The 12,516-nt window shown below is 39.9% G+C and overlaps 1 protein-coding gene across 1 annotated transcript in view; it reads right to left on the reverse strand.

The window, feature by feature from the left end:
* The window catches only part of LY86 (lymphocyte antigen 86), a 77,092-nt gene that overhangs the window by 33,983 nt on the left and 30,593 nt on the right, over positions 1–12,516 (reverse strand). Inside the window, exons 2-3 of the mRNA XM_011367043.2 lie at positions 3,069–3,155; positions 1,587–1,715 (exon numbers count right to left, since the gene is read on the reverse strand). Of these exons, the coding sequence (XP_011365345.1) occupies positions 1,587–1,715; positions 3,069–3,155 (216 nt within the window). The remainder of the gene's footprint in view (positions 1–1,586; positions 1,716–3,068; positions 3,156–12,516) is intronic.

The raw sequence follows: 12,516 nt of genomic DNA on the forward strand, positions 1-12,516 counted from the left end.
AAAAACTGACTAATCATGCTATGGTAGATTAGCTAGGAAGAAAAAACTGTCTCAGACTGAAACAAAATCAGATCACTGGCCAGAAAGAATTTTAAATAATTTTAAATAAACTCCTGGCCAAAAGGTACATTTATCCATTTTGTTGTTGCTTCTTTTGTTTCTGCATTTTTTAGAAGTTAAGATTATGGGCCCTGGAGCCAGCCTTTGACCCACAGTCTCCTACAAGCTCTGTGACTTGGTACAAGTTTCTAAAACTCTCTGTGCCTAAGTTTCTGCATCTATAGTTAGAGTATTAGTAATACTAACTCTCGAGCTTGGAGTAGTAAGTAAATGACTTACTGGATATAAAGCTTTTAGAACAGTGCCTAATATAAATGTTTCAAAATGTTAGCCTTTTCACTCTGTATGATTGCTGTATTTAGAACTCTCTATGTATCAGGTACATTCAAAATTCTGGAAATAAAGAGATGAAGATGATACTATCTATCCTCAAAAAACTGATAGTCTATTGGGGATGACAAGGGGAAATAAACAATTATAAGCCAACATAGCAAGTGCTATAATAAATGTATGTATTACACTCTTCAGGGAGCAGAGAAAAGGGTGAGAAGGGAGAGCTGAGCTGAGGTTGGCAATCTGCACAATACAGCCAAGTCCACTGACTTTATCCGGTCTTTACTCCCTTAAATTCTCTGTTTTCTTTTCTTGCACAGACAAACTTCCTTTGTCTGCATCCCTTACTATGGGAAGGGGATCCTAATTTCCTCTAGATCATTTGTTTAGAAAGCATAATTGAGTGATTTCCTTCTGGCTTCTTTGAATGAGGAAGTAGATGAGTGGGTATTTCTAGGGTGTGGGGTGAGGGGTATGCTCCCCTTTGGCCAATGGGAATAGAAAGGAGGCCTGGGAATGAAGGAGAGAACAACTTCTGGGGAGGGCCCGTTACAGACCAGACCAAAGTTTTAGGTAAATAAACAGAGGCATCTCGGGGCCTTGGTGAAGATGCTGGGTGAGGACTGGAGGAGAGGAGAGGTGGGGACAGGCGGAAGTGGGGTTCCTGTGCTCTTCTCAAGTGTGCACGGGAGGGGGTGGGAGATTAGTGAATTGAAGAAAGAGAAGGCACAATACAATGGGTTTTATGCTTCTGTGCATTAAGTCTAGCCACCTAATGCCCCATCAGTCAATGACTCGAATGGGAAAGACCACAGTAAAATGCCGACATTTAGAAAGCTTTTTTTTTTCTTTTTCAGAGTCCATTGCTATATTGAAGAGACCCTGCCAGTAAAGAGATTGGTGAGGAGAAACCTGGAAATACTTTGAACCTCAATGGATCTGGGGAAACTATAGGTTCCTTCTGTTGCCAGCCTTTATTATAAGGTGCCACCATGAATATTAACATCATTCTGTTTATAAACTGCCTCGTAGGCATATTTCATTTGATTTTCACACCCACCTTGTAAGGTGGGCCCTGTGGGTGGGCTATTTTTATATAACAGCATATGACACAGCAGTTATAAGCTGACAAGTGAGGTTAAGTTTGTCTACAGGTGAGGGGTAGAGCCCAGTGAGCAAGAGAGGCAACTTACCCCCTTTCCTTCTTCCACAGAAAGAAAACTTGGGTAGATCCTCTTCACAGACCGGATAGGAGTAACTAAAAATGGGTTCTTCTTTAGTGAAGAGAGTTATGTCAAGATACAACTGTCTGATGTCCTCTCCTAAAGGGAAAGAAAGGATTAGCTTTACTATCTTTTGCTGTATGCCAAAGCATTCAAAGTTTATAAAAGTATGAGCCTGAAGGCCTTTCATTTCTAAAAGTCTGTGCTATATGAGGAACAGTTTTCTTCTTTTCTTGGTAAAATATCATTTAGATAGTGCTGCAAGGGATATGAGATGCGGCCCTTTCACAAACTTTATCTACCTGGGGCAAGGTAGTTTATCTCTGTGCTGCCCTGCCATGATGCCATGGTGGGTTGATGTGATTGCTGCAGGTCAGGCCTCTACAACTTCTCAGCTACATAGTATCACATACCTCCCCTGAGAGCGCTGGGGTGTAGTCAAACTTGCATACTCCCCGCTATTGCTAGGCAGATATTGTAGCATAGTTACACAGGAAGCTTCAGGGTGCTCTCTTCAGTGCTGGCTTCCAGTTCTTTCTGGAACTTTTTCCTGTTCCTTCCTTTTATGTTCTGCTTACTCTTCTTTCCATTTGGCTTTTCTTTCTTTCTTTCTTTCTTTCTTTTCTTTTCTTTCTTTCTTTCTTTCTTTCTTTCTTTCTTTCTTTCTTTCTTTCTTTCTTTCTTTCTTTCTTTCTTTCTTTCTTTCTTTCTTTCTTTTTCAATCATTTAATGTACTAAGCTGCTATAGAGTTCAAATATTGTGCAAGGGTTTGAAAATATGAAGATGCATGAGAGTTCTTGGACTCTGAGAATGTTTCCTCCATTTTTCTGGAATAAATCCAAATGCTAAGTTTATTAAATCCTTCTGCTCTGGTTTTGATAAAACTGTTTTAGAAAGGAGATACTCTAGTAGCTATAGCAATATAATGACTAACTATAATGGCATGACCATATAAAAATAATCAGAAAGCATTCTTGCTCATTGATTGTGGTAGAGGGAGAAGATATTACATCTTTGCCTGTGTCAAGTTTTAAGAATTTACATTAGCTATTTGAGAAATAAAATAACACAAAGATAAGCCTTGCTGCCAGTAGTAGACTTATTCATTGCTGTGATAACTAGGCAGAAGCTCTCTTCTGAGCTTCTGATATCAATATTTAGGCTTAAAATATTTTCTTTCTTTGTTGGACATGCTGATTCCAGGTGCTCATATCATTTAAATGAGCATCTAGAGTCTTTTCAGTGCAAAAGCACAGCATTCAATGAGAGTTCTACTCTATCTAGACATAACCCGGAGAGAGAACTGAAAATGAAGATGGAAATATAGTTAATTCCAGAAAGTGATGGAGAATAGCAGCTTTGCCAGCAATACAGTTAGTATAAGTGGTTGTGTGTGTGAACCAGGAAGAGGCTGTGCAATGTTTTATTTTATGTCAATAACTTTTACTCACTCAGAATGATTCCAAATCTAATGTTGAGATTTGATTTTAATTGTTTGGAACATTGTTCAATGGAAAAGCCAAAATCTTGTAATGGATCTGCCAAGGAAAAAACAAGAGATTAGATGTGGGTGCACTGTATACTCTGCAAATTCATATTAAAAATTCACACCAATTATGTTATTTTTTCTATATGAATCACTAAAATTGACTCAAAAACATGTCTTCCAATACTCTTCTTGCATAGGTCCATGATCTTTAAACAGCCCCTCCCAGTTTCTGCAAAGTCTACGTTGGTCAACATCATATTCACTCTGAAGTTAAGGTCTCAGTCTGTGAAATGAACACAGTGTCTTGATGGGTGGGTTACCTCTTTATTTGTTAATTTTTTTCATTGTCAAATCTTTTTATTTCCTGAATTTAGACTAAAAATAGCTCATTGATCACACAGAACATTTTACAAAGTATTTATTTTTATCATTAAAACAGAGGGAGGTGGAAAAAAATGACATAGATGTTAGAAGCTCTGTTCATTCCTCTGGTGACCAAATCAAAGTTGTGAAGGAAACAAGGAGCAGCAGCAAGGAAAAATCACCTGGGATCTAGAGGAATAAGCCATACAACTAGGGAGAAGTCCAAGAAAGCACCCTGCAGAAGGTAGAACGGGATAAGGACACTGGGCTGCTGGGTATCCAACGGCTAAGTGAGCGGTTGGATAAGTGAGGCTGTGATAGCAGCAGTGGCAGCGGGAGATGCCTCTTAAAGGGGCCAAGTCCGTGAGAGGAATTTTGCAGTGACAGATCTGCTCGTTATAAGCACCAATGACGATTAGGCTTTGCCCAGGAGGCACCAGGGATTTACAGGGAGACATTGTCTGAGTGAGGGCCTAGGAAAGACTTGTTCTGTACAAAAGTGGCGGCAGTATCCATCGTTCCCTGTTGAGTTCCCCCCCAACCCAGTGTGGGGACACAGCGCTGCCATAGCCGAGACATCATTAAACTGGATAACAGAGGTCTCTCTGCCCAGAGAATTCTCTGAAACTCGGCCTCTCCCAACTTGCGGCCCCACCCAAGCCACACCAGGTATCTCCTCAGGGAGTCAGGTGCTCCTTGCTAAGACTCACATTGGAGGCAGCTGGCCTCGGTTTTTGGTGTGGCCTTTTGAGGCAACTATAGGCACAGCATCTGTGGATTGCTTGCTGAATCTTAACAGGTGGCCCCAGAGGGGCACAGGCTGGGGCTAAAATTGACCTGCAGCTGAATCCCTCTCAGGACTGTGCGACTGAACACCTACTTCACAAATCCACACTAATAAGACTTGTAGACTTAGGAACTTTGCTTAGTACATAGAAACATACATGGAAAGGCAGCCAAATGGGAAGACAAGGAAGCAGAAACCATATGAGAGAATAGAACAGAGATCCAGATATAATGGAGTCAAGTAATCTGACAGATGCAGAGTTCAAAACACTGGTTATAAAGATGCTCTATGAACTTTTGGGAAGTGTAGATGAATTCAGTGAGAACTTCAACAAAGATAAAAAACATAAAAATGGAAATGGAAATTATAAAAAGTAACCAGTCTGAAATGAAGAACACATTATTCGAGATGAGAAGTATATTAAATGGAATAAACAAAGGAATAGATGATGTGAATAAAAAAGAGGATCAAATAACCTACCTAGAGGATGGAAAAGCTAAGGACACTCAATCAGAATAGAAAGAAAAAAGATGCCAAGACTATAAAAATAATTTAAGGAGCACATGGGACACTATTAAGGGTCCAAATATCCGTCTGATCAGTGTACCTGAAGGAAAACAAGACGTTAAACAACTGTTTGAAGAAATAATGATGGAAACCTTCCCTAATCTGGTGAAGAAATGGAAGCTCAGAGAATTCCCAAAACCAGGGATCCAAAGAGGCCCACACCAAGACACATCATAATTAAAATGCCAAAGTTTAAATACAAAGAAAGAATACTAAAAGCAGCAAGAGAAAAACAGATAGTTACCTATAAGGAAACACACATGACTGACAGCTGATTTCTCAAAAAGAAACTATGCAGGACAGAAGGGCTTGGCACAAAATATTTGACAGGTGAAGACCCAGGATCTACAACCAAGAATAATTTATCCAGCAAAGCTATCATTTGAAGTCGAAGGGCAGATAAAGAGCTTCCCAGACACGAATAAGCTAAAGGAATTTGTCACCACCAAGCCAGTATTACAAGAAATGTTGGAGGGACTTCTTTAAGAAGAAAAATATGTATCAAAAACAGGAATAAAGAATGGTAACAACTATGTTCCTATCAATAAGTACCTCAAAAGGAAAAGAATTAAGTGCTCCAATCAAAAGATAGAGTGGTTGAAAGGAAAAGAAAACAATATCCCTACATATGCTGCCTACAAGAGCCTCACCTCATATTAAAAGACACACGCATACTAAAAGGAAGGGGATGGAAAAAGATATTGCTTTGATGGACCTAGAAGGTATTTAAGTCAGAAAGAGAAAGATAAACACTATATGATTTCACTTATATGCGGAATCGAAGGAATAAAAAGAACAAACTAATCAAAAACAGATTCGCAAAAGTTGTGGACAATTTGGTGATGGACAGAGGCATAGGGGGATTGGGAGGCTAGGAGAATGGGGTGAAGGATTAAAGAAGTACAAATTAGTGGCTGATGGATGGTCACAGGGATGGAGAGCACGGCATAGGGAATGCAGTTCATTAATACGTTGGCTAGGTGGAGGGCCAGGGGAGGGAGGGACAATTGGGAGGATCGTTTTATGAATTATATAGATGTCTAACCAATGTACTGTATACTTGAAACTAATTAAGATAAATAAAATAAAATAAAATAAAATAAAACAGAGGGAAATAAATGCATATTTTCAAAGTTAAGACCTGCCTTCAAAATTCCATCCCATCCCATCTCATCCTATTCAATATAATACTTTTTTCCCCAAATATTCCACTATATGTGAGGTATTGTGCTAGCTATAATAAAGACTACAAAGCTAATATTTTTTACACGTAATTTCTACTCATTTAAAAAGCTCCAAGGGCTCTTCTACACCGTGAATAGAGTCAAGAAACGTTCGGCTGGGCCCATCTTCCATCCTCCGTGTTACCAACCATTCTTCCATCCCTTCAGATGAGGCTGCAGCGTAAGTGTGTGGCAAGTTCCCACCATGTTTGATTTGCTCATGCGCCTCCTCCCATTTCTAGTCTCACCCCTCTGGGCCATTGTCCTGTCTTTGTTGTGAAGGCTTCTCTGATAGTCTCCAAAATATTCATTTGCTTCCCTAAATTCTTAAAACGGTTATGTCTGAAACACTTTTTAAAGTGTACAAACATGTATGACTTTGTACTTTGTGCTTTGACTTATCCTGCAACACTTCATCCAAATACAGAACTCCTGACAAGCAGGAGTTGGTGTTTTGTTGTGTTTTGTTTTCTTTTCCCTTTTCCTTTATGTTTCCCACTGGGCCTGAGGGAGTAGAGCTGGGTCTTTGTTGCACTAGTCACTGAGCTGTGCACTTTATAAGAGCTCTATTTAATTTTTCAGACTCCCCAGTGTCTAGCAGAGAGACTGATTGTTGGACACACAGTAAACACTCCATAAATGGACGTAATGAATGGATGAATGGGCCATGTATTAAGCAATTATCTCTCAGCTCCAAATCCGGCCTTTTGAGCTCTGCTTTATAAATCCGGGGCTCTCTGCAGTCACGTTTCTGCCAGAGAGGTGCCAGAGGGAGACCGAGGCTGAGTGGGAAAGGAACCTGCTCCTTCTTGCATTCTCACTGATCCTTGAGAGTGTTACCCGGTGATAGCTTATCACCCTGGCAGTGGCAACTGGTTCCAGTGTTCAGCTCTCTGCTGCCCCTTTCCCATATTAGCTGAGGCTCACCTCTGTGGGTCTCTAAGCTCCTGTGGTGTCAGTAGTACCTCAGAAGCTGTCACCCCTTCCTCACAGGAGTCTTTTTTTAAGGTCGTAGGTTCTAATAGCTCTAATCTCTGCCCTCTGCTCTCTCAACCCTTGGGGTGGTAGTTGCTTCCTCACTGCCTCTTTTTTGCTTTTTTGTTTCTCTAGCAACTGCTTAACTAATTCCCTATACTAAATTCTCTCTGTTAAAATTATTGATATGGTTCTGTTTTCCGGACCAGACCCAGACTGCTATAATAAATAATGATCTTGAGGGATAGGTATGGTTTTCTTCATTTCATAGATGGGAAAATCTAGACTCAGAGAGGTTGTATAACCTTCAGAGTCAAGATTCAAACACACTTACAAACAAACAAACAAACAAACAAACAAACAAAAGTCAAAAAATAAACAAAGAAACAAATAAAAAATTGGCCCCCTCACCCCCACCATTGTGCAGAGGCATTCATGAAGTAGAGCCTCAAAGATGTATGCTAACTATTTGATTTGTAAGATTGCCTAGAATACTTTGTGTACAGGCCTAGGGCATCTAGTAGTTCTCTTTCATAACTGGTTTCAGTTTCAGTGGAGTTATGAGCTCACATTTGTCATTGATAGTGTTTTAGACAGTTTTATCTCCCACGTTGCTGACCCGGAATGTACATAATTGTCTGTGGTTTCTGCCATGGAAATGATCAGTAGGCAATTTCAGCCTTGCAAATCTAATCTAGTGCACTTGCGCTTGATCAAACCTCTTTCGATCTGGTCACTAACTTTTCTGGGGGAGGGTGGGGAAGCCATTTTCTCTTATTCTCATTTTACTTCTTCATAAGCATCTTTATGCTGTCCTAGGGTTGGTTTCCTTCAGCTTAGAAAACAGGAGTGGGGGGTTATGGAGCAACTATTTCTGTTGCATATTTGGGACTCAGTATTAATTAAGAGCACCCAACTAACAGACATTTAGGAAAGTGCAGCCTCAAAATTGAAAATAAATTTAAGTTGCTATCTGAGAAAAGATAGAGACTAAATATGTATTGCTTAGCCAATTAGCAGTTACAGAATTATACTATATGTTTATCAATATTTTAAAAATAGAGATACAGAGAATAAACTAAAGGCAGGAGAAGGAAATAAAACATCTCTTTGGTACCGGAAAAATATTGTTAGGAAAATAATCTTAATAAGGAACAAAGTCACAAAGAAAGTAGTAGGTTGCCTCTCTCTGAGAATGTGTATATAAAAACAGAAAGACTGCTTAAAAAGTGCTTAGGGTTTTGGTGATCTTTCCTAGAAGTTATTTCAATTTTATATTTGAGAGCAAATTTTATATTTGGGAGTGAAAATGCAGTTTGCTGTTGTCTTGGAGAAAGTGATATCAGGTCCTCTTATCTCACAATTCCACACTCACAAACTCATATTCTTCCCGCTATTGATTTGTGTTTTGACTCAGGCACTTAGCATGCCTATATTACATTATATTTTCTTACATACCTCTGTCATTCCTCTACTAGATACTGCAAGTTGGGCTCCCCAGCCTCAGGGCCTAGCATAATATCTTACGATTATATTAGCTTCCAAGTAATTGTTTGCTGAATAAATAATAAGGGTTATATGTACATTTTTGTGTGTGTGTGTGTGTGGGTGCTGTCCTGTGCTTTGTAAGAGACATCTTTGGCCTCTACCCACTAGATGTCAGTAGCATTCCTACCCCTACCTCCAAATGTAACAATCAAAAATGTCTCCAGACATTGCCAAATGTCCCCTGGGGGATAAACCCCTAGTGGAAAACCACTGCTTTAAAAAATTGCTTTTTCAATTACTATATTACCTCAGAATCACCTGCAAAATAAAGATAGTGGATTGCATTTTTAAAGTAGCTCTCCTTGTATAATATCAGAACTGATCAGAGCAAGGGGGAGATTGTGCTCTGAACACTTGCTTCTGGTAATTTTTAATTCATATAAATTAGATTATTTAAATTTGGATCTTCTGAATTAATATAATTAGAAGGTTAATGAAAATTGGTGTTCTCAGGCTTCGAGGACAGAGAGAAACGTTTGCTCCAAACCCTTCATTGTATAGCAGCGAAGGAGCTGAGGAAAGAAGCAGGGCTTTATGGTAAAGTGTGCTATCTTTTCATTTAGAATACTTTTTCCTTAGCTTCTAAGTTACACGCATTTCTGTGTGTCCTGTTGATGTGTACGGCTTCTACCGAAGGAAAGATGGCAGTTACAGTGTGTGAACCCAGTATGTCCTCATACTGCCGTGCCCAGGGCCCAGAGACACATGTAGGTGGAAGGCTGAGAGCCGGTCCTGCTTGGACTAAAGAAGACCTCCAGGATGCTTTCAGCATCTGCCTTGTATGTTAAGGGCACTGACAGTCAGCTGTGTGCTGGAACTGTTTTGGGCTTATTCATGGATAGAAAAGACTTAGATAAATAGGTAAGGCTTAGCATGTACAAGGTCTTAACAAATCTCAGATCCAGAAACATTCTTGTGCCTTAAGGTCTGATGATCTCCTGGGCTGGGCTGGATGATCTCCTGGGTGGGTGTCCAGGAGAGGACAAGCTTGCCTTGGTATTTTCTAGCCAGTGTTGGGATCTCAATTGAAATCAGAGGGAAGGAAACAAAACCCAAAGGCTCACCTTCTGGAAGTGCAGTTCCCCACCAAGGACAGAGCTGCCACCAGCCTCATGGGTCCCTGACTGTGCACTCTGCTGGGCCTTCTTGTGGGTGTGGCCTCAGGCAAGCCTCCTGTCATTAAGTCCTGGAATCCACTGGCATCGCTGGGTGCCCTGAAGACTGTGTCGCTGGTTGGGTGGTTTAAGGGATAGAGTAAGGGCCAACTCTTATGCTGCTCATGCCGTTTCACATTTCATAACTCTGCTTAAGGTTTTTTTTTTTTAACTTTACATCTTGACATAATTATATTCTCATAGGAAGTTGCAAAAAGATAAGATGTTTCAGGCATACTTTACCCAACTTCCCCCTGTGATAACATCTTACATATAGCACAATATCAAAACTGGGAAATTAACAGTAGTATATTCTACATCGCTAATTCAGGTTTTACATGCACTTGTGTGTGCACGTGTGTGTGTGTGCGTGTGTGCATGCACTCATGCATGCACATGCATGTACTTATGGTTCTATTGCTTAGGTTTCAAAAACTGTGGCAAAATGAGTTAAGCATTGTCTTTCCTGCTCCCATGGGAAGGTGGAATTCTTACAGCAACGCCACCCTTAAAAATTGCTGACAGCCTTCCAGCCTCACGTCCACTAGCCTTCCTCATGTTCAGCTCCAACTGCAAGCTTGTCCAAATCCTTCCTGCTGCATGGAGTTTATCCCCCTTTCTCTTCTTTTTCCCTCTCCTTCTTCCTGCCTCTCTCCTCTCTCCTCCTCCCTCTCTCCTTTCTCTCTCTCCCTCTCCCTCTTTTCTCTTCTCTCTTTGCTTCTCTCTTCCCCTCCCTCACTCTCCCTCCCTCTCTCTTGCTACCCTCTCCCCTCTTTCTTTCTCTCTCCTTTTCTTTTTTCTTCCCCCCTTTCCCTGTCTCTTTTTCTCTTTGCACTCCTCCAGTACTTAGATGGACAGCATCCTGAGATCCAGAACACTGACTTTTCTTCTAACATATCTTAACCTCCATGGTCCATTCCCTGTAGCCCACATTACTTTTGGAGCTGGTATTGCTTCCTGCATGTTCTGTTATCAGAAAACAGGCTGACTCCAGGAGTGTTAGATATTACCAAGCATGTTTCACAGCATGCTTCCAAAAGAAGCACAGCTTGGGGAGGGTAGAGAAGGACAATAGAAAACAGGGGAGGCCTTACTGTCAGCATGTAGCTTAGATGCACTAGTGAGAGCAACTCTAATGGTATGTGCAGAAAAGAAAAACTTAGGCAAATAGAATGTGAGTAAACCTAGTTCGCTTCTAGTTGCTAAATAAAATAGCACTGAATAGTTTCTTGTTATTTAATAAAAGGGGTATATTAGGGTTCTTCAGAGAAACAGAAGCAATAAAATATATATTATATATACTCTACTGTATATGTATAATACATATATTACACAAAGAATACATAGCGAATACATTTAGATCTATCTATCTATCTATCTATCTATCTATCTATCTATCTATCTATCTATTATCCATCTATCATCCATCTATCTACCTACCTACCTACCTACCTACCTACCTATCTATCTTCCTATCTGAGAGATTTATTGTAAGTAAGTGGCTCACATAATTGGGGGTGACAGCACAGCTGACAAGCCTGAAATCTATAGGACAGGCCAGCAGGTTGGAAATTCAGGTAAGAGTTGGTGTCTGAAGGCCAGCAGGTCAAAAAGTCAGGCTGAATTTCTATGCTGAAGTTTTCAGACTGAATTGCTTCTTCAGGAAACTTCAGTCTTTTCTCTTAAGTCCTTCAACTGATTGGATGAGGCTCGCCCATGGTATGAAGGATAATCTTCTTTCCTCAAGGTTCACTGATTATAAATATTAATCATATCCACAAATGCCATCACAGCAACATCATGACCAAAGAGCTGGACATTAGAGCCTAGCCAAGATTGCTGTGAATCTTCAACTGCAATTCCAACTGTGCATTCACAATCCTTCTTGTTCTTACATGGTCAATAGTTACCTTGAGATTCAAATGCCTCTAAATAATTCCATATGTTTGTGGAATGATTTTTTGAGGCCCTACCAGTGGCAGAAACTATGCCAAGCACTTGGGATATAGAGATTAGAAAAAGCCATCTTAGTTGTCAGGATTAGAATGAATAAGGATGCCCTGATCCCATGGAAGCACAAAGAGTGAGCCAGTAACTTCCTGGGGAGCCAATGATATCTTTGGAAGAAGGAGCCATCACCTGATCTATGCTTTCATTGCATGCAATGACTTCTTTCCTTTCTATCTAAATCCCGACCTCTGTTGAAAATGTTAACCTCATCCAACCAGCCTCTTTCTCTCTATGCCTTTGAACTTATGATCTATGCTAGTTATTTAGCATGTAATATAGATAATATTGTGTAGTTATTCAATATTTTATATGATAATGCCTTGTCTCTTCAATCAATGTCAGATCCCCAAGGGCAGGACTTTTTTTTATTATATGTTATTATATTACATCTTCTTATATTTTTGATTACCCCTCCTCTTCTCATTGTGTCTGACATGCACCTGCAAAGACAAGTACTAATTCAGCGTTTGCTGGATAAATGACTCTTGCCTTTTGTTCTCTCAGAAAACATGTTTACCTCTATCTGCAGTGTAAAAATCTATTTGAGCAATTTCCAATAAATGTCTTGTGAAAGGTTTAGATCTCATTATAAGAAAACTTTGATTGCTTCTCTCAGCCTTTCATACCTTCATAATATAGCTCAATCACACCTCTCTCCAGAATATCGTCTGTGCTTTCCTTGTCTGTCCTTTCTCTGGTCTCTAATGACATGCAGTGTATACTTTAAAAAAAAATATATTTAAGTTTGTTTTTTTTATTATGGTGACATTGGTTAATAAAATC

This window comes from Pteropus vampyrus, unplaced genomic scaffold, assembly GCF_000151845.1.
Source record: "Pteropus vampyrus isolate Shadow unplaced genomic scaffold, Pvam_2.0 Scaffold129, whole genome shotgun sequence".
Classification (NCBI taxonomy): Eukaryota; Metazoa; Chordata; class Mammalia; order Chiroptera; family Pteropodidae; genus Pteropus; species Pteropus vampyrus.